Here is a 23,776-nt window from a genome sequence, read left to right as displayed (position 1 = left end):
GTGTGTGTGTGTGTGTGTGTGTGTGTGTGTGCGTGTGTGTGTGTGTGTTTGCAGGGGGGTGATGATACTTGCATAACAGGGTGGAAATGTTTAATGTGTGGAACGCCTCTATCAATGATTAACAGGTTGCCATGGTTGAAACTGTCAATCTCAGGTTGGCATAACCCTGATCATCTCTTTGACTACAAATGGGACCTATCATTTAAAAAAAGAACATAACGCTGTATAAGAGAAGACTTGAAACTACAGATCGAGACCATAACCCCTTTTAAAATATGTCAGCTGAGGTCACAAATCAGGAGTAATCTTGTTTTCTAATAGAATTCTGCACAATCAGACTTCTCTTTGCAACCAGTGGTGATCCTCCTGCTGGACTTTAAAATAATTCAGGCTTCAGAAACTTCTGCATGGGCTTTACTCCTGAAAACAATACGTAATCTTCTGATAATCAGCCAAGTGAAAGAAGCAGCTTCACACAAAACTGCCAAATAAAGGAATTATTGTTTACGTCAATATCAAAACAGGATTATTCAGCACAGATAAATCAAATGTGTTATAGTCTCAGTGTGGTTCTCATTTCATAACATGTTAAACATTTTAGGATCTATTATCATAAATAACAATTTCTTTATGTTAGCATTTTCAGTTTTTGAGATCTCATGATTCAAAATTGCATCCCATTGACTTTGATTCAAAATTGTAATCTCCTTCATGAGCTGTACGATTGATGTTGGTAGCATGTTTCTAGCATGTTTAGTTTAGGACTGGCTATGCGCCAAAATTTTGCAAAATAATAAAGTAAGAAGAAAGAGCTAGGATAACACGAGTGTGAGAACTGCCAGTTCTCACTGTAATAAGCCAGAGTAAGGCAGGTAGAGTAGATTTTACCATCCACTACTTTCAAAAGTAAACATTGATGATTGTCAGAGTAAAGCAGGAAAAAGAAGAAAACCCAGAACCTAAAGATGGCATCACAGTTACCATGTCAGTTTTTGAATACCAGTGTGGTTCAAGTTGTACGCATATAAGTTTAGCATTACATGAATCCAACAAACTGAAATGGTTCCAAATAAAACAAGCTTTTTGAGGACATTAATTCAATCATTGCATGAATTCAGATACTTCTTTTGACTCAAATAAATGATCATTAGTTTTTTCCAAGAAACAACAATATTGAGATTGCGTAAAAAGGCACTATGAGCATGATGAATATAACCCTGAGTGTATGAAAGAATTATTGATGCCAATTGGGCAAGTTTTAATGTACGACGGCGTATTAGGGCCATTATGAAAAAAAAAATGAAAAAAAAAAGTAAATTTTGAAGTTTATAAAGTCGCAAATCTATGAAAAATCAAACTCGAAATTTTTGAGTTTTTAAAGTCGTAAATTATCGAGAAAAAACTCAAAATTTCTGAGATAATAAAATCGATGAACGAATCTACAAAGTCCAAAATATGAGCTGACAGCAAGATGTGACTCTACAAAACATCATTTGTCACTGATCACTGATTTGTCTGCCGAAATATGCATTCACCTATTATTCAGCTACAGAGACAGAGTTTTAAACTGTACATTGCCGTGGACAGCTCTACTATGAGCGATGCGCGTTCCCGCGAGGTGCAAGCAATTCTCGGCGTGCAGGCGTTTCTCGGCACAACACCTGCAATGTCTTTTCAATGTCCTGATGCTTCTAATAATGTGACGATTCAGTAGCATCAGTAGTATCTCCTTATTGCTGAGTCCCAGTAGGAAGTACAATTTGATGAGGCTGTCAAGTAGGTCCATGATGCAGTGAAATGGGCAAAGGGCTACTTGAGTTCGATTTCTCACAGATTTATGTCTTTAAAAACTTGAAATTCTAAAGTATTTTCTCGAAAATCTACGACTTTAAAAATTCGAAAATTTTGAGTTTGATTTCTCACAGATTTGCAACTTTGTAAACTCGAAAATCTCTAATTCTTTTCTTGAAAATGTACTCTTTTTTTTTTTTCATAGTGGCCCTAATACACCGTCGTATTAATGCACCCAAAATTTTACTGGAAATTCTAATTTTAACTCAAAGACAGATATTATACTTTCAAACTTTTGAATAAAATAAAAAGTGAGAAAATTGTCTTGTAGTTCAATGATCAGAATATTCCTAAAGACATATCATTTCCTTTGTAAACCACAGAGAGAATGTTCCCATCCTTGTGTTAAGAATCCTCAGGGATATTAATATGATTTAGCTTCTATTTGATATAATGAGATGTCAAAGTTACACGTTCTCTATTTAATATAATAGCAGTGTTCCCGCCTCCTTACTCCAGTCACCTTCCCCTCCGCGCCGCTCCTCATCCCCGCCCCACAGAGAAGAAGTGTTCATGCTTTACGACAGACCCACCACTAAGAAGAGGCTCCTTCTCTCTTTACGGCCTCATAAATATATTGTTATCAGGCCCGGGAAGTCCTCGGCGAGATTTATCCGCGCGGTTAGTGGAGATAGCAAGCCAAGCATCCTGAATCATTAATTACACAAGAGGCTGCACTGCGTCCACCTTAATATCCTATCTGTGCTCTATGGAGGAGCTACTTTGAAGTGGGTGATGAGGAAGAGGAGTTAATTATTTTTCACTTAGGTGCCTTTTTTTTAAGAAGAGGGATGCTTTAAAGAAGTTGTAGAGATTTGGAAGAAGTCCATGACGGAGTGGATGTATACTCTATGAATCCTCTGACACTTAACACTCAGTTTTTTCAAATACAAATCTATGCTGCAGTGTATTAAAAAAAACACCTGCAAGATGAGGAGAGAATAATTTCCACCATTAAAATACCCTCAAGAGACATTCAAAGAACTACATCAAAGTCAGTTTACATACAATCCATCTGCCTGACTCTATTTGAACCCAAATAAATCAGTGTTTTCTATTAGTTTATCTGTTGGACATCCATCAACCAGTCAGACAACATTATTTATCTCATTAGGGGCAGTTTGAGCACAACAGTAGCATGTAAACAACAACTAACTTGTTCAATATCCACTTTTTTTTATTTTGCACAATTTATTTGTTGATGGTATGCTGCTGTTCCTCTAATGAGATAAATAAGTTTTTTTATGACGGGAGCATTGCAAATCATCAGTCTGATTTCAAGGTTTTTAAAGATTTAAAGAACAGCTGCTAGTTTGACATGCACTAAGGCTGTGAATGAAACAGATTAACCTGCACAAACATGTCTAGAAGATGCACACAGTTGGAGACTGTCAAGTCGGATTAATTCTCAACCTATGGAAATACTCCAGAATATACTGTAGTGAAGGATGGTGTCTGAATGGAGCACCCATTAGTGTGGCTTTATTTGTGTTCCTATCAATGAAAAATGTTCTTTGGAGTATATGCAGTGAGTGAGCACAAAGTAGTTACGCTCTGAAGTCTCTTAAATGGCCACAAAAAATCAGACATTATCTTCTTTACATGCAGCTTCTTCATGTGATGTTCAGGAGTGTGTGCATTGAAAAAAAGGAGCTTTAAAGGCAACTCAGTGCTGTGAACGAGAAGAACTGAGATAATATCTCCAGGATTGATCTCTGCAGAGTTTGGATGCTTGGCTCTCACTTTGATCAGCTCAGTAAAGTGAATTTTCTTTGCCATCAAAGCAGATCATCAAAGGATATTTCTTAATGTAATAATGGAGTCAGCTGAAAATTAACTGTCTAAACTTATTTCCTTGAAGCCTGCAAATAACTGCTCGTATCTGGTCTTTTTTTAAAGTCTTATGCTTTGGGATTTTGCTCAGATAGTTAAACAGAACAAAATGATAAACATAGTCATGTAACACTGGATTTGCATAAAACATGGGGGGGAGTGCTGTTACATTTTGAGAAGGGTTTTTTTTGGTTTTTCAGGTGTTTATATCAAGCAATTATTTCTAAAGATGTAAGCTGTTCGAACACCTCCCTTTTTACACTTTTAAACACTATAGAAAGTTGGCTAACAGATGTCTGCCTCGTCTTTACCTCCACACATGTTGTTGTGTGTACATTTTCAATAGATATTTTCAGATGATAAGGACATGTCAAAAAGTATCATGGAGCCCCAGAGAAGTTGAAAATGTTTGACTCAAAGCGGTCACTCCAGCAGGTGGTGCTGTGGCCCTCGTGAACTAAGTACCCTGAGGTCAGGGACATCATCACATGACAGCTTACAAACAGACTGACAGCTAATAATGTGTGTCTCTTAAAGCTCATGTTTAAGACCTACAGAAGTTACAATAACCCGTTGTTGTCATGTTTTTCAGGATCACAGACCAGCGGTTTGAGAAGTTGCCGTATTATGTGTTTGGAGATTTTAACTTCAGGCTTGACACGAAGCAGGTCATTGAGGTGAGTTCACATTTTACTTTACATATTCATTTCAGTCTGTTTCATAACAAGCTTAAAACTCCTTACAGGAGCTTTAACAAAACAGTACAGATCTCTGTAGGGCTCCTTATTCGTGGAAATACTTTTGCTTTTAAGGATTACATTGCAGCCATCACTGCCACTTTGGCTGCTACTAGCTGCAGCGATCTCTTGAATCGTATGGGTTTGCACCTGTTAGTACTTTGGACTTGGATCTATGAAAAACTAGAGCTCAGTTTTAAAAATGCCAGAATCACCCTTTAAGTACTATAAACTCATAGTAATATAAAGTGTTTGTGTATATTAGAGACACTGCAGTATAGTAAAAATGGTTTAGTGGCCCACTGTCTCTTCAGAGTTATGACTCATTAAACGCTTCACTGTTGGCGGCCCAGCTGTGTTTGCCAACCGAGCCTCCAAGTGCATTGTTATGTTATGGTGCCATTCACTGCTCTTTCTCCCTCCTTTCCTCTCCTCTCCTGCTCCCTCCCTCCCTCCCTCCCAGCCTTCCTTCTCCTTTTCTTCCTCCTCCTCCCCTCCTTTTCTTGGTGCAAATGAGGCCAGTGAGAGCCAAGGTAGCGCAGACATTCAGTATTCTTAATGAGGAGATTGGAGTGCAGGAGGGTGAGGGGAGGGTTAGTGGCATAACTAGTCATAAAGGCCCACCACAGACGAACAGTGGTGTCCTGTGATAACAGAGCAGGAGAGCCACTTGTTGGCCAGTCCTCTCCCTCCTCTCCGGGACAATGAACCCTCGAGTCAGTGGGCTGTTCAAGGTGTGGGCATTGTTCACTCTAACCAGAGCTGCATTTAAGCGAGGGGGGAGAAGAGTGGAGGCTTTTTGTATGGAGGAGTTTTTCTTAAATGGCTTCTGGAAGGCTCAAGAGGAAACATTTTGCAGTGTCCGGCCACTAGGGCTACAGTTATCACCATTTCTTCTGTGGTCTATCAGGGCCTTTGATTGATTTTATCAAAGTTTGTGTAGTACATTTGATTTTACTTTGTAATGAGGTCACATCAACTGATGATCGTGTGTTGCTTTGGAGGTAATATATCCAAGTACAGAGGGCACAGACACAGATGTTCAGACACTGAGTCCATTCAGAGGAGAAATTAAATGTCACCTGACTCTCATTTTAGGTCACCAGTGTGTTTATTTATTTAAAAATATAGGGCAGAGAGTGCTGGAATGAAATAAAAAGGTCAAAATCAACAGGTTTTTTAATGAGAAAGTCCGTGGTAGAAATGAGTCTGTCAGTGCCAGGATTAGTATTGTTCTTAGTGTATAAAACCAACCTAAAAAGATATATACTGTAGGTCAGCAAGTAAGGGAAATGTAAAGTGAACAGGTGGTAATACCGATTTAGAAAGCTACCATAAACTTGGGTTTTTGCCACAGTGTCAACAGGCAGAGAAGAGTTGTACCAGAAACCTGTATGCTTCTTTATGATTGAGTTTCTATTAAGTGTGGGATCTGTGAAATCACTTTTTCTGTTGAGAACAAATTAGGGTTGTAAAGGGGTTTTGACCAATCTGAATCAAGTTTTTCACTCAGCAAGGTAATAGACAGTAACACTCTAATTTCAGTCACACTTTTAATACTTTTCAGTCATCTAAAAGTCAGCTGCGTCCTGGACACCAGTGCGACCATTATACCTCTATAAAATGCAGAGCGAGGTATTCCTTTGTGTTACAGTATTTTACCCAGAAGATGGCGCTTGAAGAAACAAGCCAGTGCTTCAGTGTGCAAAGCTAGCTCGATACATGGCAAGGCTAACCAAGCTAGCGGCGTCACTTCTTAACACCTTGCTCCTTCATTAGGCCATAATCATGCATTTAATGAAAACAGTGTTATACCATTAAATTAAGTAAATAAACCTTGTAGAATCATGGTCTTAGTAAAAAGACTCTTCAATTTAAGACAAGTGACCAGCAGAAGGGGATAGCATGACTAATTATCGCACTGTAGCTGGCAGTGTGGCAAAGACAGATGATACTAGAAAGAACTAAACATCTGCAAAGAAACTACGTAAAGAAAGTGCTCACGTAGGAACAGAGTCTAATCACTTTTCCCTCTAGGAGCCCCCTAAAAACAGACAGCACCGTACACTACCAGTCAAAAAGTTTGGAAACATCTTCTCATTCAAGGGTTTGTATTTACTTTATTTATTTGAAACACTGTAGATTAATACCAAATGCATCAACCCTAGTAAAGAACATATATGGAATTATTTAAATCACCAAAAAGTGTTAAACAAACTAGAATATGTTTTATATTTTTGATTCTATAAAGTACCCCCCTTTTGCCTTGATGACGGTTTTGCACACTTTTGGTATTCTCTCAGTCTGCTTCATGAAGTGGTCTCCTGGAATGATTGAATTGAATTGTGCTATTTATTTTGACGTGTGCTGCTGACCTCTTGGCCAGGTCGCCCTTGTAAATGAGGTCTTGATCTCAATGGGTCTCATCTGGTTAAACAAAGGTTAAATAAAAAAAATAATAGGTGAACCTTATCAAGGCTTAATTTGTGGAGTTACTTGCCTTCTTAATGTGTTTGAGATCAGTTGTGTTGATCAGAGGTAGGGTTAGTACACAATGGATAGCCCTATTTGACTACTGTTGTAATCCATAATATGGCAGAACCATATTATTTCATAGTTTTGATGTCTTCAGTATTAATCTACAATGTTGAAAATAATTAAAATAAATACAAACCATTGAATGAGAGGGTGTATCAAAACTTTTGTCTGTCAGTGTATATTCAGGATATTATGGTAAATGTCAAAAGTATGAATTGTGTTTCATCAATGAAATGAATACAAACACATTACCTATTTAAAATCATATTTTGCTTAATAAACACAAAAAACAACAATATTCATATATTTCGAAGTCATCATTTGAAGTATCTTTTAAAACTTTGATTTTCCCCATAAATTGTACAACCTTCATTTTTTGGAAGTGATGTTAACTTTGCTGTTTGTAAGTTTTCAGCTAAAATATGCAATGTAGTAATGTAAAATCATGACATTATCAATGAAGGTACAACATCATGACACAGGAGCCTTAAGCTTCTGATGAAAATAATGAAGACTCTGGCACATTGTAGATTTGATTTTTGATTAATTAAACGGGATAGAGTCAAAAAAATCTCTCTTTGCCATTTTGCAGCAGCCCACACATCGTAACACTGTTTTTATTTTATGCAGTATGACAGCACAACACAGTCATCAACGAACTTACATCATGATGACAGGAATTCCTAGTTTTCAAGAATGCTGTCCCTTACTTTTAGAGCCTTTATTTTAAAAAGGTTTTAACAGAATCATGTGGAAAAATAAATGAAGGAAACCATCCCATCAAACAGTGCGATGAGATGAGTTTGTGTTGATCCCGTAAAGCTCATCTTGATAACTCTCCCCTCATGTCTCCTGTCCATGCTGCTCTGTGGTAGGTCAGCACTCTGTGTGTCTCTACCACTCTGAAATGCTGTTTGAGTGCAGGAGGGGGTCGTGACCCCTTTTCCAGGGATGTGTAAGGCTTGCATCGGTGTGTGTCCATCTCTGCCCCCTCTCCCCTCCACACAGCTCCTTTCTTATGCACCTTGGCCCCCATTCGTATCCACCGACCAATACACACACAACCAATTTGTTAGGCCACATGAATCTGATTGATTCAGCCCATTTAGAGGGGAGTGGCAGCAGAGCAGGGGGGCCTTTTAGACCTCCCCCTCAGGAAGTTAGAGCTGTAGGCTGTGGTGTCTCTCACACACACACACAAACACACACACACACACACACACACACACACACACACACACACACACACACACACACAGAGAGCTAGACATTTAATTCCCTATCTTAATGAGAGGTCCTCAAAAACTCAGCGTGTAATGGGGACACCAGAAAAGGCCGGTGATGTCATCATATAAAGCCGTCCTGCTCGGTGTTCGACCTGTGTGATTTAACAGTGCAGAGCTGTGATGTCACCAATAAACAAATGGGTTGCAACCTCGGCGCGGGGTGTAACTCACAGCCGGGAGGCCGTTTGAAGCCCTTTAATGACAATTAATGTCAACAGGACAATTAGTGCTCATCCAGTGAAGTGCTTAACTGTAGATGGGCTGCTGGGGGATCGATCGTCCATACTTACCCAGAGATTGATTCAGACACAGAGAAGCCGGCTTTCGTTGTCCCTGTCCGAGAGGCTCATTTTTCTGTTGTTTTTTCTTCACAGTTTCAATCGATAAGAGAAGAGCCAAAAAGGCAACAGATGAATTTGGCTCCTTTTGTGTTTAGTGGATGTAATAATCCCAAAATAAACCACTTTTCTTGTGATTTATTTTGAAGGCCCTTCTCATCCACTCTCATAATTATAACTACAAGCAGGGGCGGATGCAAGGTGTGGACAGGGACAGCCATGGCCACCCCTGAGACCTGATTGACCAACTCAAAATCCAATCCATGATTGACAATCTGGCCTTGTCAGATGTGGGACTTGTATTAAAATCAACTATTTGAACGTGTTTCAACAGGCTGCTATTTTAAATTGTAAATTGTAACGCTTTCTCTTTTGTTAATACTTTACTTTTACTTGTGACTTGGTAAAAGTGTGCACATATACTTCATGCCACCAATGCCAAAGTCAGTGCCCAGTTTGGCCAACCCAGTCAAAATGATCTGGCTCCACCCCTGACTCTGAGAATACACTGTTTCAGGTATAACCCACAACCTCATGGGAAATTGGGAAGTCTTTTGGACGTCTGCATGGGACATACTTGGCTTTGTACCAAGTCTGATGTAAATCAATCTGAAGTCACATTTGACACTTAAAGGAAGTGCTCTATCTTTCAAATGGCAATAAAATGTTGAGTTACTATTTAAGCCCACCCAAGAACTTTCAATAAACTCCTTTGCCCAACCAAACAAACATTTCATGTTAACCATGTGTTAAAAGGAAGGACAAAAAACAGGTGCTAAAGTAACACTAACTGTGAATCTGGATGAGATGCCAAAAGACAGCTATGACAACTTTCATTATTATCAAATTGGGTGTGTCATGTGAAGGATCTGTTTAAAAAGTTAGATAACCTTCTGTGAAATGAAACACAGTCTGTCTCATAATAGTAGGGGGTCGCCCTGGGGATCCGTGGACCCCACTTTGGGAGTCACTGGATCAGAAAATACTGCAGTACATTGCTGTCTAGCTGCACGCTACACCACTTCTCTTCTTCTCTGTCTCTGCTCCATTGTGGGTGACTAGACTGTGGACAACCACTCGCCACTCCCCCGTCACCCATCCTGCCTGGTGGGTGGGTGGGTGGATGGGACAAGGGGGCATTTTAGGATGTATCCATGTGTGTACAGAAAAGGAGGTGGGTTTGGAAGGGGGTGGTTTGTTATTGTCACAGGGCAAATTCCAGGTGGCAAATTCCTGGCATGCTTGTGCGGCAGGATCAGTAACCAAAGGCCTGCAGCCCGCCCCCCTCCTGCCCGGACCGGGCAACCCCATTAATTGTGTCCGACAGAGGGAATTGGTTTCAATTGACCCCCATTCAGCGGCCCTTTGACTGGCAGACAAAGGACACAGCCACGTGGAGACTAATGCTCAGGCTGAGCAGCCTGGAGGTGGTCCAGGCCCCTCCATGTCCCCTCTGCTCTCCCAGGGGTCTGATCAGGCTTCAGCTTGATCATGCTTTGCAACGGTGCTGATAAAACAGGAGGAAGGGTTTTGAAGATTTGGTCTGGCGAATCAGATACTTCACAGTCCACTTGTCGATGTCCCGCCTGTGATTTCTTTTAATCCAGTGGAGATTAACTGACTAAAGATGCAGCAAACCAGACCGGGGTTCCAACTGCTGAGCCTGCCTCTGAGGCCTCACTCTCAAGTTTTTAAGGATGAACAAAGACACCTCAGTTTTTACCTGTATGCAAAGTTGGAAAGATTTTTGCAGAATTTAACATTTATGATACGACGCAGCAAAACTCTGTCAGTTCAGGTGTTTATTCTTTAGGACAGGAGTCAGATACTTTACCTCAGGTTTGTCTCAGGCACATTACTTCCACACTTAATGCTACACTACACCAAATATGCATAATCCTCTACCTTTTACAGGCTTGCAGGGAGCGCAGTTTTGGAAATACACCAAATTCAATATGAGAAATTTGGTCCAAGTACCATTGACATGGTTGCAACAGGGGAAGCTAGACTGATCTCTATAGTGCTGTACCAGCTCTGGAGAGAGGTCTGACTGGACCCATTAAATTATGTGCAGCCTTCCCCCTCAGTTTAACCGATTGAAATTGTCTTTGGCAGCAATGAGCCGGGATGCAGCAATGGCTCCTTTAGCAAAATATTGGTATAGGGGAACTTGCTCTGTATGAGAAACATTGGCATAATGTGAGGCCTTGTTGCTTGTTGCATATTTCCATCAAAACTTGTCCTCACATAGTGAACGTTGTCACTGTTTTCAGTAGGGATGAAGATTTTGATAACCTCTACATGAAGATAGAAGTAGGCAACCAGTGACTACCTCTGCATTTAATCAGAGTGTGAGTCAGATTGTGCACATCCAATCAAATTGGAGGATTTTGTTTGTATGACAAAGATGGACGAGTCCAGGGAGCATCCATTAAAAGGTTGCAAATTCTGATCTCAATCACAAAATCAATATGTCAATGTGCCAATCTATTTCCCTCTTGCAAATTAAAAAATCAATTAGATATTTTTCTTTCATTGAAGACTAGACATGTATTCACTCTCACAATATGCATTAAAACATCAATATAATGTCATCAATCCTGTCTGATGCTCCAGATTATGTATAATCTGATAGGAATAGTAACAATAATTTTTTTTTTTACATATTAGGACTCCACTCTCTAAACCCAAAGCCTTTTTTCAAGGCATTAAGTCTTTATTTCTACATCTTATCTTATCAGCACATTCAAAATAAAAATAGTAAAGGTTATTGCAAGTAAAGGAACTACAATCCCTGACAAATATCTGAATGAAACTCATGTCCAGCCTTTTAAACCAAAGCGACATAGTACCAGCTCCTGGGTCACATGGCCCTTGTTGGCACCTACAGCAAACACAGTTTTTACTCCATGTTTCAGTCAGAAGGTGGCATGAGGTGTACGGCGATGTGTGTGACAGAGTGCGTGTGTTTCCCTGGAGGTGGCCGGTGGTCGTGAATCAGCAGTGTCAATGACAGGCTCAGGGCTCCATGCCTGCACTCCCAGTATATTTAAAATCCCTCCTAATTAAACTTAATAGAATGTAAATTTAATATCTGCAGAGATGGTGTGCTGCTGGCCGGCCGGCTCACATTTCAGGATTGATAGAGGCCAGCAGGAAGGTTAATTGCTGACTTGATCTACTGTCCCTGTGACATGGTGTGGGGCTGCTTTTAATTGGGCCTGATCTGCTGCTACATGGTCAGATTTCATTACTGACTGCAGAGGAGGAGGTCCGTAACAGCGCCCCCTGTCTGCATCTGGAGGAGGTGCAGAGGGCCGGACCAGGCATCAATCTTCCTCCTTTGTCCCGTGTCCTTTCTCTGGCTTGAGCAGCATGAAATTAAGGGTGGGGCTGAAGACTAGCCCCTCTCTTAATGAATGCTGTAAAATGCTTAGTGATGACAGGCAGCATGATAGATCAGTCATGTTTCACACTGTGGAGTCACTCAATGCACACACATGTCACTACAGTGATAGAAATCTAAACAAGACGTGTTAATGATGACTTCTCTTTTGTACGTGCTTATTTCTGATCCAGAGAGGAATATTGTGCTATTTCTGGAAATGTGTGATCATCTCTTTATTTGCTTGTATTAACAAGAAACAGTCTACACCTTGCTCGTATAGAGTCTACCATCACAGACCACAGGAGTTGCTGGTCTGCTACTGACAGGATTGGTTAGATTTTGCATTTTACGGAGTTTTGCTTAAATGTTTTGCTGGATCCAAACAAACCATTTAAAATACCCAGTAACTAAACACAATAAGAAATATTTTCCAGACCAGATATAGCTGTTTCATCACTATTTTTCACAACAACCAGATTCCAGTAAAATAAAAGCTTTATATATTTTACATTCCAGGACTCAGGAGTTGCTGATCTACTGCTTCTCTGATAGAGTCATATAATTTTTGAAACCAGAAGCTGTTGTAACATCATTCTTAAAAGCTACCAGACTCTACTGACAAAAACACTTCAACGCAAGTGTGCCTTGCAGAACACAGGAGTTGCTGATCTACCATGGCCTTGATTGGTTTGTGCACTTGAATGATTGTGACTTTGGTGTTTTTAGGGCTTGCTTTAGATCCAAACACAGAAACACAAACTGGCACAGTAAGACCAACAACTCCCCTGCTCTGCAAAGTTAAATCAATGGAGTCTGGTGGCTTTGAAGAAAGTGATGTAGCGTGAGGGAGCATCTTCCTGTTTTACTAGAAGGTCTATGTCTGTAGGAGCCCTTTTTGTAAGACACTCAAAATAACCATCTGAGCCTGTCAGTGGAAAAACTGGAACTTTCAGTGGATGTAGTTTTTCCCTGAGGGATTATGTCACAGACTAAACGACCTTGCTGCTAGCTGAGGTAATCTATGAGAAAAACTCCAATGTTTATGAACTTCAAGTCATTTGGATGCTGTAATAAGTAAAAACAGGGCCAAGCGCCAAAATACCTGAATTACTATTTAAGCATTTTAAACGCATAGCAGTAAAGTCTGTTTTTATAGGAATCATTTTATGTAATGTTGTCAGTCATTCAGGAAAAAAATTGTTAGCCTGTAAGTGACAAAAACATGTGCTTCATTCTCCTAAAAGATTATGTAGTGTCTTCTAGCTACTTATGAGTCAAAGACCCATAAAAATGCAATAATTGGTGTTAAAATTTTGTCTTTCCCCCTTAAATTATTATTTTTATTACACCATAATTTGCTTCCTATTTTGTTTTTTAGTCCAACGTCTACATCAACTGTCAGTTTAAGTAATTGAAGGAAGCTGTTTATATTGATGGTCGTTGTTCCGGCTGCTGAACCTCGTCCCTGTAAATAATTTGCACTAGTTATATGAGAACATTTTTCCCTTTTTAGCCCTGACTTTGACTAGCATGTGTGTGTCTGGTTTGGCTATAAATCAAAAGACGGCCAGTGTAATTAAGTGTACACTACATTAGTCAGGCTAATTAATTTTGGGGGCCATCCATCCATTAACCAGCGGGCCAGCACTGATTGGGCCTCTGTTCTGTGGAACCCCTGACACTGGGGACTGCGACCCTCCTCAGCTGCATTCAGCTTTCCAGATACACTCATGCATTTGAAACAAGATGTACACACACACATTGGCTCACATGTGCTCCATCCGATTTTTATCTATAAAGTGATGCTTACCATAGTAAATGTGACAGGTTTTATGATATAATTCTTCAGGATAGTGTTGCAATTTCAGCTCAAAGTTTTTGCTTTAGACGTCATTACTTGCTGTGATTAAAAATGACTTGATCTCTGGAACCTGTATTACCTTAACTCAAAGTGCATGTTAGTCACTGCACCATTATGATTGATAAAAGTATCTGAAATCCATTATGAAATAGGATAATCAGTTCTTGCATTTCAAAATAAACATACAAAATATATTTATATGAAACATGTTTTTAAATGTAGACATGGTTTGAGTAATTCTTGACACTCTGGAAGTGATTTGGACTCTTGATTTTTATTTTATCCTGAGGAATGCTCTTATTTGGGGGCAAAGTTATAAGGTGCTTGGATAGTTTAATCTACAACCATATTTAAAAAAAATTGGTACAAAACTGGTGTACAATATTAATAAAAACAGCCCTCATTTACTTGAAACTAGAGCAAAGACAACATATTATATTACATAAACTTAAAAATTGAATTGTTCTATAAAAAAGATACGCACATTCTCAGCATCTCGTCTTTTAACAACTCTCTGTAATAGTTAATGATAATAAACCAAAGGGACCAGTTTGAGGAGCTGAAAGTGAAATATTGTCCCATTATTGTCTGATATAGGACTTCAGCTGCTCAACAGTTCAGGGTCTCTTCTGTTTTATTTTTTGTTTTTTGATGCGCAAAACATTTTAAATAGGAAAAAATTCAAGACTGCAGGCCAGTTTAGCACCTGGACTCTTCTACTACAGAGCCACATTGTTGTAATATGTGCAGAATGTGGTTTAGCATTGTTTAGCTGAAAAGGTCTTTGCTGAAAAGGGCATTGTTTGGATGGCAGCATATGTTGCTCCAAAACCTGTATATATAGTTCTGCATTACAGTTTTGCAATAAGTTATCTACAATTTTCTCTATTTTAATTTAGATCAGTTTAGATATATATAGTATATATATCGTTAACGATACAGTTATGACTTCATCAGCCAATGCACAATAAAATTCACTGTAGCCTTAGCTATTTTAATTTACTGTCATTTTAAAGATGATAATGCAAGCACAGACATGCTGCAGGCAGATCTTGTGCTACATATGCTTTGTCAAGACATTTTAAGCCACATCAAATGATGACATCATCACTGAATTTACAAGCTGATGAACACAAAACAGGAACTCAAGCTTTCTGTTTCAAAAGATAGATGGTTTCAGTTGTAGTGATTTTTATTTTAGATCATTTTAACGTGATAATGCAAACAACCTCCCCTACCGCTGCTTTTGAAGGTACAGTATGCTGATCCAACGAATGCACAGTATTAATCTGACAAGTTGCAGGTTAAAACAGAGTTATTAGCATCAGTAGTTGACCCAGGCCTGTCAGGTGAAGTCTGCGATGGAGATGTTTCCTTCTAACACAATAAAAGCATATTATCTGGCTAGTAGAGTCCAATCTATCACAATAAGGGCCCATTATATCACAGATAACCATCTGGATATAGAGGGAGACTATTCCCTGCAGACAACAGCTTCGTTCAATCTCTCTGTTTGCCTTCCATGCTAATGAAAACGGCGCTGAAGAAACAGAGGAGGAGGAGTGGCGTAACATTCAGCTTTGATGGCAGCGCTGTCCATATCATTAAAACGCTGGCAAATGAAGAACAAGCAGAGGCTTCTGTTGGTGCTGCTCATTAACAACAGGCCGTTTGAGCCCGGCGCCAGCCATGCTATTACCATTGTGTACTCTGAGGAGGAGCGGGGGGTGCACTGTGACTGGCAGCTGGGAACACCATGCCAACGGTTGGGTGGTGTGACAAACCAAGCCAAGGATGAGCGCAGAGCCTGGCACTGACAGGGCGGGGAGGGCACGGCGCCCCCGGGGGTCGCACTCGGTCAGTGATTTAACCTGAGTTACCCCCCCATCATTCACCGCCCCTGTACACTCCAGTTTGAGTCGTGGGTTTTACTCAACTCTTTGCCCTGCTCTCCACACCTGCACAGCTTCATACTCTTAGAAAGATCTGGCATATTTTCATGTCTTCAAGTGATGGGCTGCATTTTTATTAGTCGCCTTTGTATCAATGTGGCCATGCATGTCATCCATCGCACCATTTTAACTTTCACTCTTCTGATGTATCAGCTCTTCTTGTCAATTTGTCACCTTGCTGTGTGGGAAGGTAACGCCTGAATTTGCAACAAAATTATCGTTGGTTCTCTGTCCCTGTCCTTAAACATTTCCATAACTCATTCTTTCAGTTATTCATCTTCTTTATTTCTGCATGCTGTTAAAGTTCCAAAATGCTCTCTCCTCCCTGAACTGTCTTCAGGATCATCTCCAACATTTACTCTTTATCTGATACAGAAGTAATCGCTCAAGCTTTATTTATGTAGCACCTGTCATAAAAAAGTCAAATGCAATTCAAAGTGCTTTACAGTGAGTATAATTAGTATAATAATGGTAAATCATACTGAATATTAAAAACAAAAAAAGATTTTGTAGAAGAGACCAATTCACACTAACAACAATAGAATATATGAAATTAAAATATATTAAAGCTTCAAAATCACATTAAGAATATAAATATTTAAATAAATAAATGAATATAATAGGGTAAGGATAAAAGTTGAAGATATATAAGACACTAAAAATATCAATAAAACTGAGTAGACGTTGCTCCAAGTCCCTGTTCAAACCAAGTCTGTAATGTGGTAGGCCCAATTGGAAGCGGTAGAGGTGTCACTTCACATCCAGGATGCCTTTTAGATGCTCTTGAGTAAGGCACCAGACCTCCAACAGCTCAGGGCACCAAAGAAAACTCTGTGTAAGGATAATGTATGGTTTGCAGATAGTTATGCCAAATAGAATCCAGACAGGGAGAGACAAGACCTTGACCACAAAGGGGTTGTTAAGGAGTTTTGACCAATCAGATTCAAGTACTTAACACAATTGAGGGATGTAATAAGTATATTTAGTCACTTTTATAAGAGAATACCTGCTGAACGGGTTCTCTAAAGCAGGATAAGAATAATCTTATCCAAAAGTTTCTATTACGTTGAAATTACTTGGACATAAACGAGTATGGGTCTATTCTATTGTAAGATGATGAATCCTTAAACATCCCTCAGTCCTCTGTCTGTATATTTTACATAATCCAATGTAAATGAATCAAAGTTAAATCAAACAAATGAAGATATGTTTCTGAATATCTTACATTTATTAAAAACCATGATGTGCTTTTCAGGATTATGCAAACATTATACATATTTTAAATCTTATTTGTGAATAATCCAATCAGTCTGTGAGTTCTAACAGCCTCGATACTCCATCTGTGTCTTTTTTTATTTAATCCAGCACTTCTTTCAAACAGTCTAATCTCTCTATAAATCATCAATAATCAACTTTGGCTTCCAGCTCAGTCTGTCTTTATCTCTAGTTTTATTGATGGTTTGTCTTGTCGTCTGTTGGTCAGAGTGGAGCGCTGCCTTTGAAATCACAAGAGCAGCTAACAGAGATGCTATTATTTAGTCCAGATGAAATGTGGCATAAACTGTGAGGGATAGGCGACTCTTTGTGCCTGGTACATAGTGTCCGACTTGTATGATGTCAGTCTATTTTTGACTAATGCAGTCCTCAGTTGTGGCAGAACAGAGCACAATAAATGTTTTTTCTCTCTTTGAAGGATGGAGTGGTTTTCAGAAGAAAGACAAACATGCAAAAAAACAGGTCTCATTCAGCATGTTCGTCTGTATAGTCCGTTCTTATGAATATGCAAAGAGGCAGACTGTATAAGAACACATGGCTGAATTCACTCAACGAGTCAGTCACAGTTTCTGTTTCAATCTGAAAAGATTGGGATTTCACTTTTTAGACCAAGAACAATTTGATTTTATATTTAAGTGACTAACTAACCAATACGTACAAAAAGTTGCAGAACTGCTTCAGTAGATTGCTTCAGGCAGCTGCCATGAAATAGGTTGTAATAGCTTTAATAAATCCTTCAGGGCAAATGTGACCAATCAGAGTATGTCCGCTTAAAGTGTTTCTACCCAATGAAGGCTTAATCACTCTGTTTAAATGCAATCATTGAACTATTAATGTATTGTAATGAGAAAAGTTAACAGATTAGTAGAGTTACTGCTTTTGATTTTGGATATAAAGAGAGCAGTATAAACCTCATGTCTCTCCCATGGATACTGTTTTTCATATTTTGCTGGTCTTAATGAAAAGGTTGTCCAGTAAATCTGTCTGTAAGGGCTGCAAAAATAACACTGGGTCAGAAGCATGCCTGATAAAAGTTTGTGTTTCTATCCACTGATAGGCTCAGATTGTAATGTTTAGTGTCTGACAATATTAGCGAAAGGATCCTAGCATTGAAAGATGTTTTTTGGTAGAGAGAAGGTGCTTTTTAAAGCCAGACTCAGCCACTAAATCACTTCAGTCAAGCCAAAAAGGTCAAAAAACAGTAACAGCACCTTGCTGAACAGGAGCCGCTGGTCTACTCCTGCTTCAATGTAACGTGACTTTAGGGATTTAAATGGTTAAAGCACAAGACTGGTCTAAAACAAACTAATCAAAGTCACACAACAACACAAACTGACTGATCCAAGGTAGCAGTAGATGAAAATTTGAAAAAGTGAAGTTACTGGTTCTGTCAAATGAATCTGGAGGAATTTAAAGAGAAGTCATCTTTATCTCTGACAGAAGGGTGTGTCTGGAAAGAAGAACAGTCTAAGTTTCTCAATCTGAGTTACGTCAAGCAGCCTGTAGTCTCTACGCTGCCTGCCTGTATAAGAAAGTACCTTGATCACCTGAGGTCTTCTTACTTTTGCAGCTTCCCAACAAATGCGATACCTCACTTCCTGTTTTATCTCTGAGTTTAGCCATCTTTGTCCTTTTGTCCCTATGAATTTATTGTCTTTTAAATCCACATTCAGTACTTTCTTTGGGTGGCTGTGGCTTGGTGATCGAGTGGGTCATCTCTCAATTGGGGGTTCAAGACCCTGCTTCCTCAGTCCACTTGTAGAGTTGTCTTTGGGCAAGATAACCCCAAAATTGCCCCAAAGTGGCAAGGCCGGTGATTTGATAATGTATGTAAATGGACATAGAATCCTCTGCCATTAGTGTGGATGTGTGAATGTGACATGTAATGAGGGCTCAAGATGACAAAAGCTATATAGAAGCCATTTATCGTTGACTATTTCTTAAATGTCTTTTATTTGAGTTTTTGTGCCCCTTTAAAGTAATATTTGTTTTACCAGTTTGTCATTTAGATCCTGGTTTTTGTAAATATTAGGGCCTATAGGCTAAAAGATAGCGCATAATGAGTTTCCTGTTGTAGTTGGGGGACCCAGTAGAAGTGTTTGGATTATTCAAACAGTGTTTCAGTGTGAATCTTTCCTGTCAGCAGGAGACGGATGTTCCGACAGACCATCTCATTGTAACTCAGCTGTAAACTCACTGTTGGCACCATGAGCTTTTAAACAACTCTGCCCTCTGACATTCAAAGTCGCCAGGCTCCATTCACAGCTGCACACAAATATCCCATCATATTTAAGAGGGCCCATTAAGGGCCACATTGAGAATTCATGGGCTTTTCTCTCACTCCGCCCTGTGTGATTTATCTGTGATGGCCATATTGCCGGGGCCTTTCAGAAGGAGTGGCTCCACTTTTTGTCTTAGAGGAGGACCAAAACAAAGCATCTCAGGCCCATTCCTCCTGCAGGGCCTCCTCTTTCAGGGGGCAGAGAGAGCCGGGGCCGGCCTAACATCTGTTTGTGTCCAGAGCCAGGCGGGACCGGAGCACAGCGTGCCTCGGCGGCCCCCTTCTCCTCTCCCTGGGGGTCTTTGTTCCCGATTTCATGCTATCAGAGCGGCAGCATGTTTTCCTGCGCAGAGCTGTCAGGGGCATAAAGGGCCCTGAGTGGGGTCACATCAAGAGGGATGGGCATGAAAAATTGGTAAAATGTATCACAAAGCCCACCCACTAGATGGTTGCCTAGCGCTCTGTGGTGGGGTTTCAAGACCCCTCCACCCCCTGTACCTTCCTCTTCCCCTTTCCCTCAGCTGAATACACCTCTCTCTCTCTCTCTCTCTCTCTCTCTCTCTCTCTCTCTCTCTCTCTCTCTCTCTCTCTCTCTCTCTCTCTCTCTCTGTCTCTCTCTGTCTCTCTCTCTCTCACTCGGACAGGTTTGTCATTTGGATGAAATGGTGCAAACAAATTAAAGGGTGGTTCTCTAAATGAATCAATGTTCTTTGTGTGGGAGGAGGGTTTTGTGCCTCTCTGGGGCCTTCACACTGGGAGGAAGATACTGGTCACCTGCTTACTGGAAAAAGAAAGAGCTTTTAACTGCTGCTTCAATAGCTCAGTTGTTGATGCAGAGACAAAAAACTTGAAAACTTTGTTAATTCGTTATTTATCTGCATGATTATAACATGGGTCTTTATTTATCATTATAAAGTGCATACTAAAGCCTTAATCTGACCTTATTCCACAACTGCTGACTCATTAAGTACCCCTTTCTTTGATAAAAGTGGCCATAGTAAAGTAAATAAGCATATTTTATTGTCAATGACATCATTCTTAATTTGGCACAGTAGTTATAAAACAGTTATGAAAATTGGGGCATTAATAAGTGCCTAAAAATGACAAACAAAGAACCAATTTTGCTACAAATATCCGTCTTATCCATCTCTGAATTAAGGTGCAAAAGTGAAGCAAACTTTTCATGCTTGTCTTTAATATAAAGTAGAGTCAGATGCAGAGGAAAATCTTGCAGGATAATATGACTGATAGACCAACAAGTGTTTGCTGCGTTTGTGTTCTTTTCACAAACTGAATTATTTCAACTCAAGTAAGAAAATGTGTGACACCACATTAAAAAAACCACCATAATCATTGAAAGTTTGACCAACAATTCTCCCCCCATTTATAATCTGTCATCCAAGTCATCTAAAAACTGCATTTTACCAAAGCTAAAAATCTCTTGTGGTACCTTTTGTACTCAGGCAACAGTCATCCTCCCCCTCCACTCAAAACAGCCGTGGTATGTGCACCTAGACTTAATAGCAAGTTCTGTTTTTAAGAAATAATCATATACAATGTTGAAATTGGTGTTGAAATTAGCAGGATACAAGCTAGTAAGCTAATTAAACAAGGTGACCTAAAGTCACATGATGGTGTGTTCAAGGTCAGGCCAGTAAAAATGACTATTAGGCAAAGGTAAATAAAGTGTCAGCAGTAAAAGCTAACAGTTCTGTTAGAAAGGTCTGATCATCGTCTCTTCTTGCCTCCAAACACTAAAAGTATCAGTAGTGGAATCAATAACGACTCAGATTGTGAAGGAGGCTCAATAGTGGTAACAACCTCAATAAAAATTAACAATCCCCATCCTCACTCATCTTACAGATGACCTGACATACCAGGAGTTTTTTTTCTTTTTACTAATCTTCATCATGAAAGTTGATTCATAGTGTTTCATAGCACTAGAGTTAGCTAGATTCCAGCTGTGCAACTTACTAGATGCAGATACATCTCCACTCAGTGGAGGTGGATTGATGGGTGCTGAAATAGACCAGCTGTAGTTGTTGTCCGTCAGAGAAATCCTGGTACTGATCCCAACAGGTCATCAAACTGTGCACTGGTCAGCCTCTTGCATAGTGGGTTTGAGCACGGTTTTATTAGAACATTTCTAACATGCAGGGCTCTTCTATGTTTGTGGTCTGTCTTGTTTACAATGCTAACCAGGCTTTATGGAACACCAGAGTAATGAACTCCAAGGACTCTTCGTTGCTATTGGACCCTCACTAATCACCAATCACTGATTGGGTCTTCAATATTCAGTAATTGACTCAGCAACAACAAATAACCTCTCTGCTTGTTTCCTGTTATTGATCCCCAGCAGAGGAACAGGTAAATTAAATGAGCGCAGTGTTGCAGGTGCTTAGTAAGAGTTTATCCTGTGTTGTAATAGCTCCGCTTTCGACCAGGGTTAAAATTGCTTCACGGTTTGATGTTGGATGTGAGTTAGTTTCCTCATTAGCAGGATAAATGCTGTTTAAGTCTGAGGCGTTAAAAAGAAAACATGAATAGCCACAGCACTGCTGCAGGCTGCTCCTTCACATCACAAAGCTCTCAAGCTAACAACATTCAAATGAGTTGAGTAATTTAAGCATGCATGGCCTTATTGAGAGGTTAAGAGGAGCTGGTACGTTAAACAGTCTTGCAGACATCTGCCGCGGTTGGTTTCAAAGTGCTGACTGAAAGTGGCAGGGGAGGTTTCTCAGATTAAATCTCTCATTAGGTTTTCTTTGTACAGGTGGCAGTAATGTGTCAAGAGCCGGCCTGAGACAATGTCCTCCTCTTACTGCGACTAATACGCCTCAGGAGAGCCCTCCCTCCTTTTACTGCCTTTACTTTACACACAGGCACGGTCACAATGAAGCATCTGGTGGCCTTTTCCTGTGTGGAGGGCTTTTCTCTGGCCATTGTGTCTGCTGGTGAGCATATGTGTGAGAGAAAGAGATAGAGAGGATTAGTACATTTATGAAACGCGGCTTGTTTTAGTTTCTGTTTCTAATTGGAATCCTTTCTGGAAATGTTGGGAGATAATTTCACAATTTTTTGCTCCCAGCTGGGACCAAGTTTGGAGGGTGACCAAGTGCGTGCTCATGCATTTTTGTGTCTGTGTGAGTGTGTGAGTGTGTGTGTGTGTGTGTGTGTGTGTGTGTGTGTGTGTGTGTGTGTGAAACCCCCCAGTAGTGGGAGGTCACCAGGGTCAAAGTGATGAATTTTTATAGGCCTGTTCCTTGTGTTTCAGGCCTGTCCCTTTCTCTGCGCGCTGCACTGCCTCTCAAAGACAACCATGCAGGGCAATTTGTCCTGCGGGGCCCTGCAGAATGGGCCAGCAGAGGAGTTAAATACCAGGGGGGAACACACACACACTCACACACACACACAAAACATACACATACATTGAGTTTCTCTCTCACACACCCCTCCGTCCTGTTGTTCTGAATGATTTGTGGCCTGTCCATTATCCATTGCGAGGGGACAAATGCTTTTGGTTCCGTTTCTGGAAGTAGAGCCAGAATGGCAGCTCTCAATGCGTGTCATTGTTTTTAGAGAAGTTTCCCAGATGTTATAATGCACAAGATAAATAGGGCACATTAACGCCACCTTGCACGCCCTCTTACCTCTCCGAGCTGTGGCGAGGGCGGAGCAGGTTAGGAGACCTCCTACGACGCACACACTGCCATCAGCTCTCACACAGCTCCGAGGGTTCATGGGAAGGGGTGAGGGTCTGACACAGGCCAGGTTTACTAGGGTCACTTGCTGACCAGCGGGTCACACACAGGCTAACTCTGCCAGTGATAATGTGGTCAGCGCTCTCACCTCGCCTTCTTCTTGCTGTGTGTGTCAGTGATGAATCCACCGTGTTTGGAGGCATTAAATTAGCCGCCACACTGAGAGAGGAGTGGATAACTCTGGCTGCTGTCCAGTCAGATCGGGTGGAGAGGGTCACTGCTGATTTACTGGCTGTAGAGGAAAGCAGGAGGCCGAATTTGTTGTTCGATGCCCCTTTTTACCCAGGGCGGGCAGATGTCGCAATCAAGCATGCAGGATGGACATGATGAACGACGGACAGAGAGAGAAAAGTGATCAGAGTGCTGAGCAATTCACGCTGAACCTGCCAGCCCCTGCTGGCACACCTTAACTCAGCTGGCAGCTCCCGCTGTGTGTGGCAGCGGGAAAATAATGGCGCATTCTGACAATGCCACTGCCCCTGCTGACACAAAAGGGAGACCCTGTCTCCTGCCTGTGGTAATGAAGAATGAATAGTTAGCTCATTGTCCACTCATCCTCTGTGTCTGTCCGAACACACTCTCATACTCGCTCTGCCTAATTGAAGTTTAATCACTGAGTTCTCAATGCAGTCATGAATTATTTATATATTGGATAAAAAACCATTGAAGAGTTCT

The 23,776-nt window shown here is 40.5% G+C and overlaps 1 protein-coding gene across 2 annotated transcripts in view; it reads left to right on the top strand.

The window, feature by feature from the left end:
- Positions 1-23,776, top strand: part of LOC117811363 (inositol polyphosphate-5-phosphatase A) — a 205,130-nt gene that overhangs the window by 140,850 nt on the left and 40,504 nt on the right. For both annotated transcript variants that reach the window (XM_034681599.1, XM_034681601.1), the window contains exon 9: positions 4,277-4,361. In XM_034681599.1, the coding sequence (XP_034537490.1) occupies positions 4,277-4,361 (85 nt within the window). The remainder of the gene's footprint in view (positions 1-4,276; positions 4,362-23,776) is intronic.

This window comes from Notolabrus celidotus, chromosome 4 (genome assembly GCF_009762535.1).
Source record: "Notolabrus celidotus isolate fNotCel1 chromosome 4, fNotCel1.pri, whole genome shotgun sequence".
NCBI lineage: Eukaryota > Metazoa > Chordata > Actinopteri > Labriformes > Labridae > Notolabrus > Notolabrus celidotus.
Note: the sequence above shows the minus strand (reverse complement) of the source record. Positions and strands in the feature narration are given on the sequence as shown.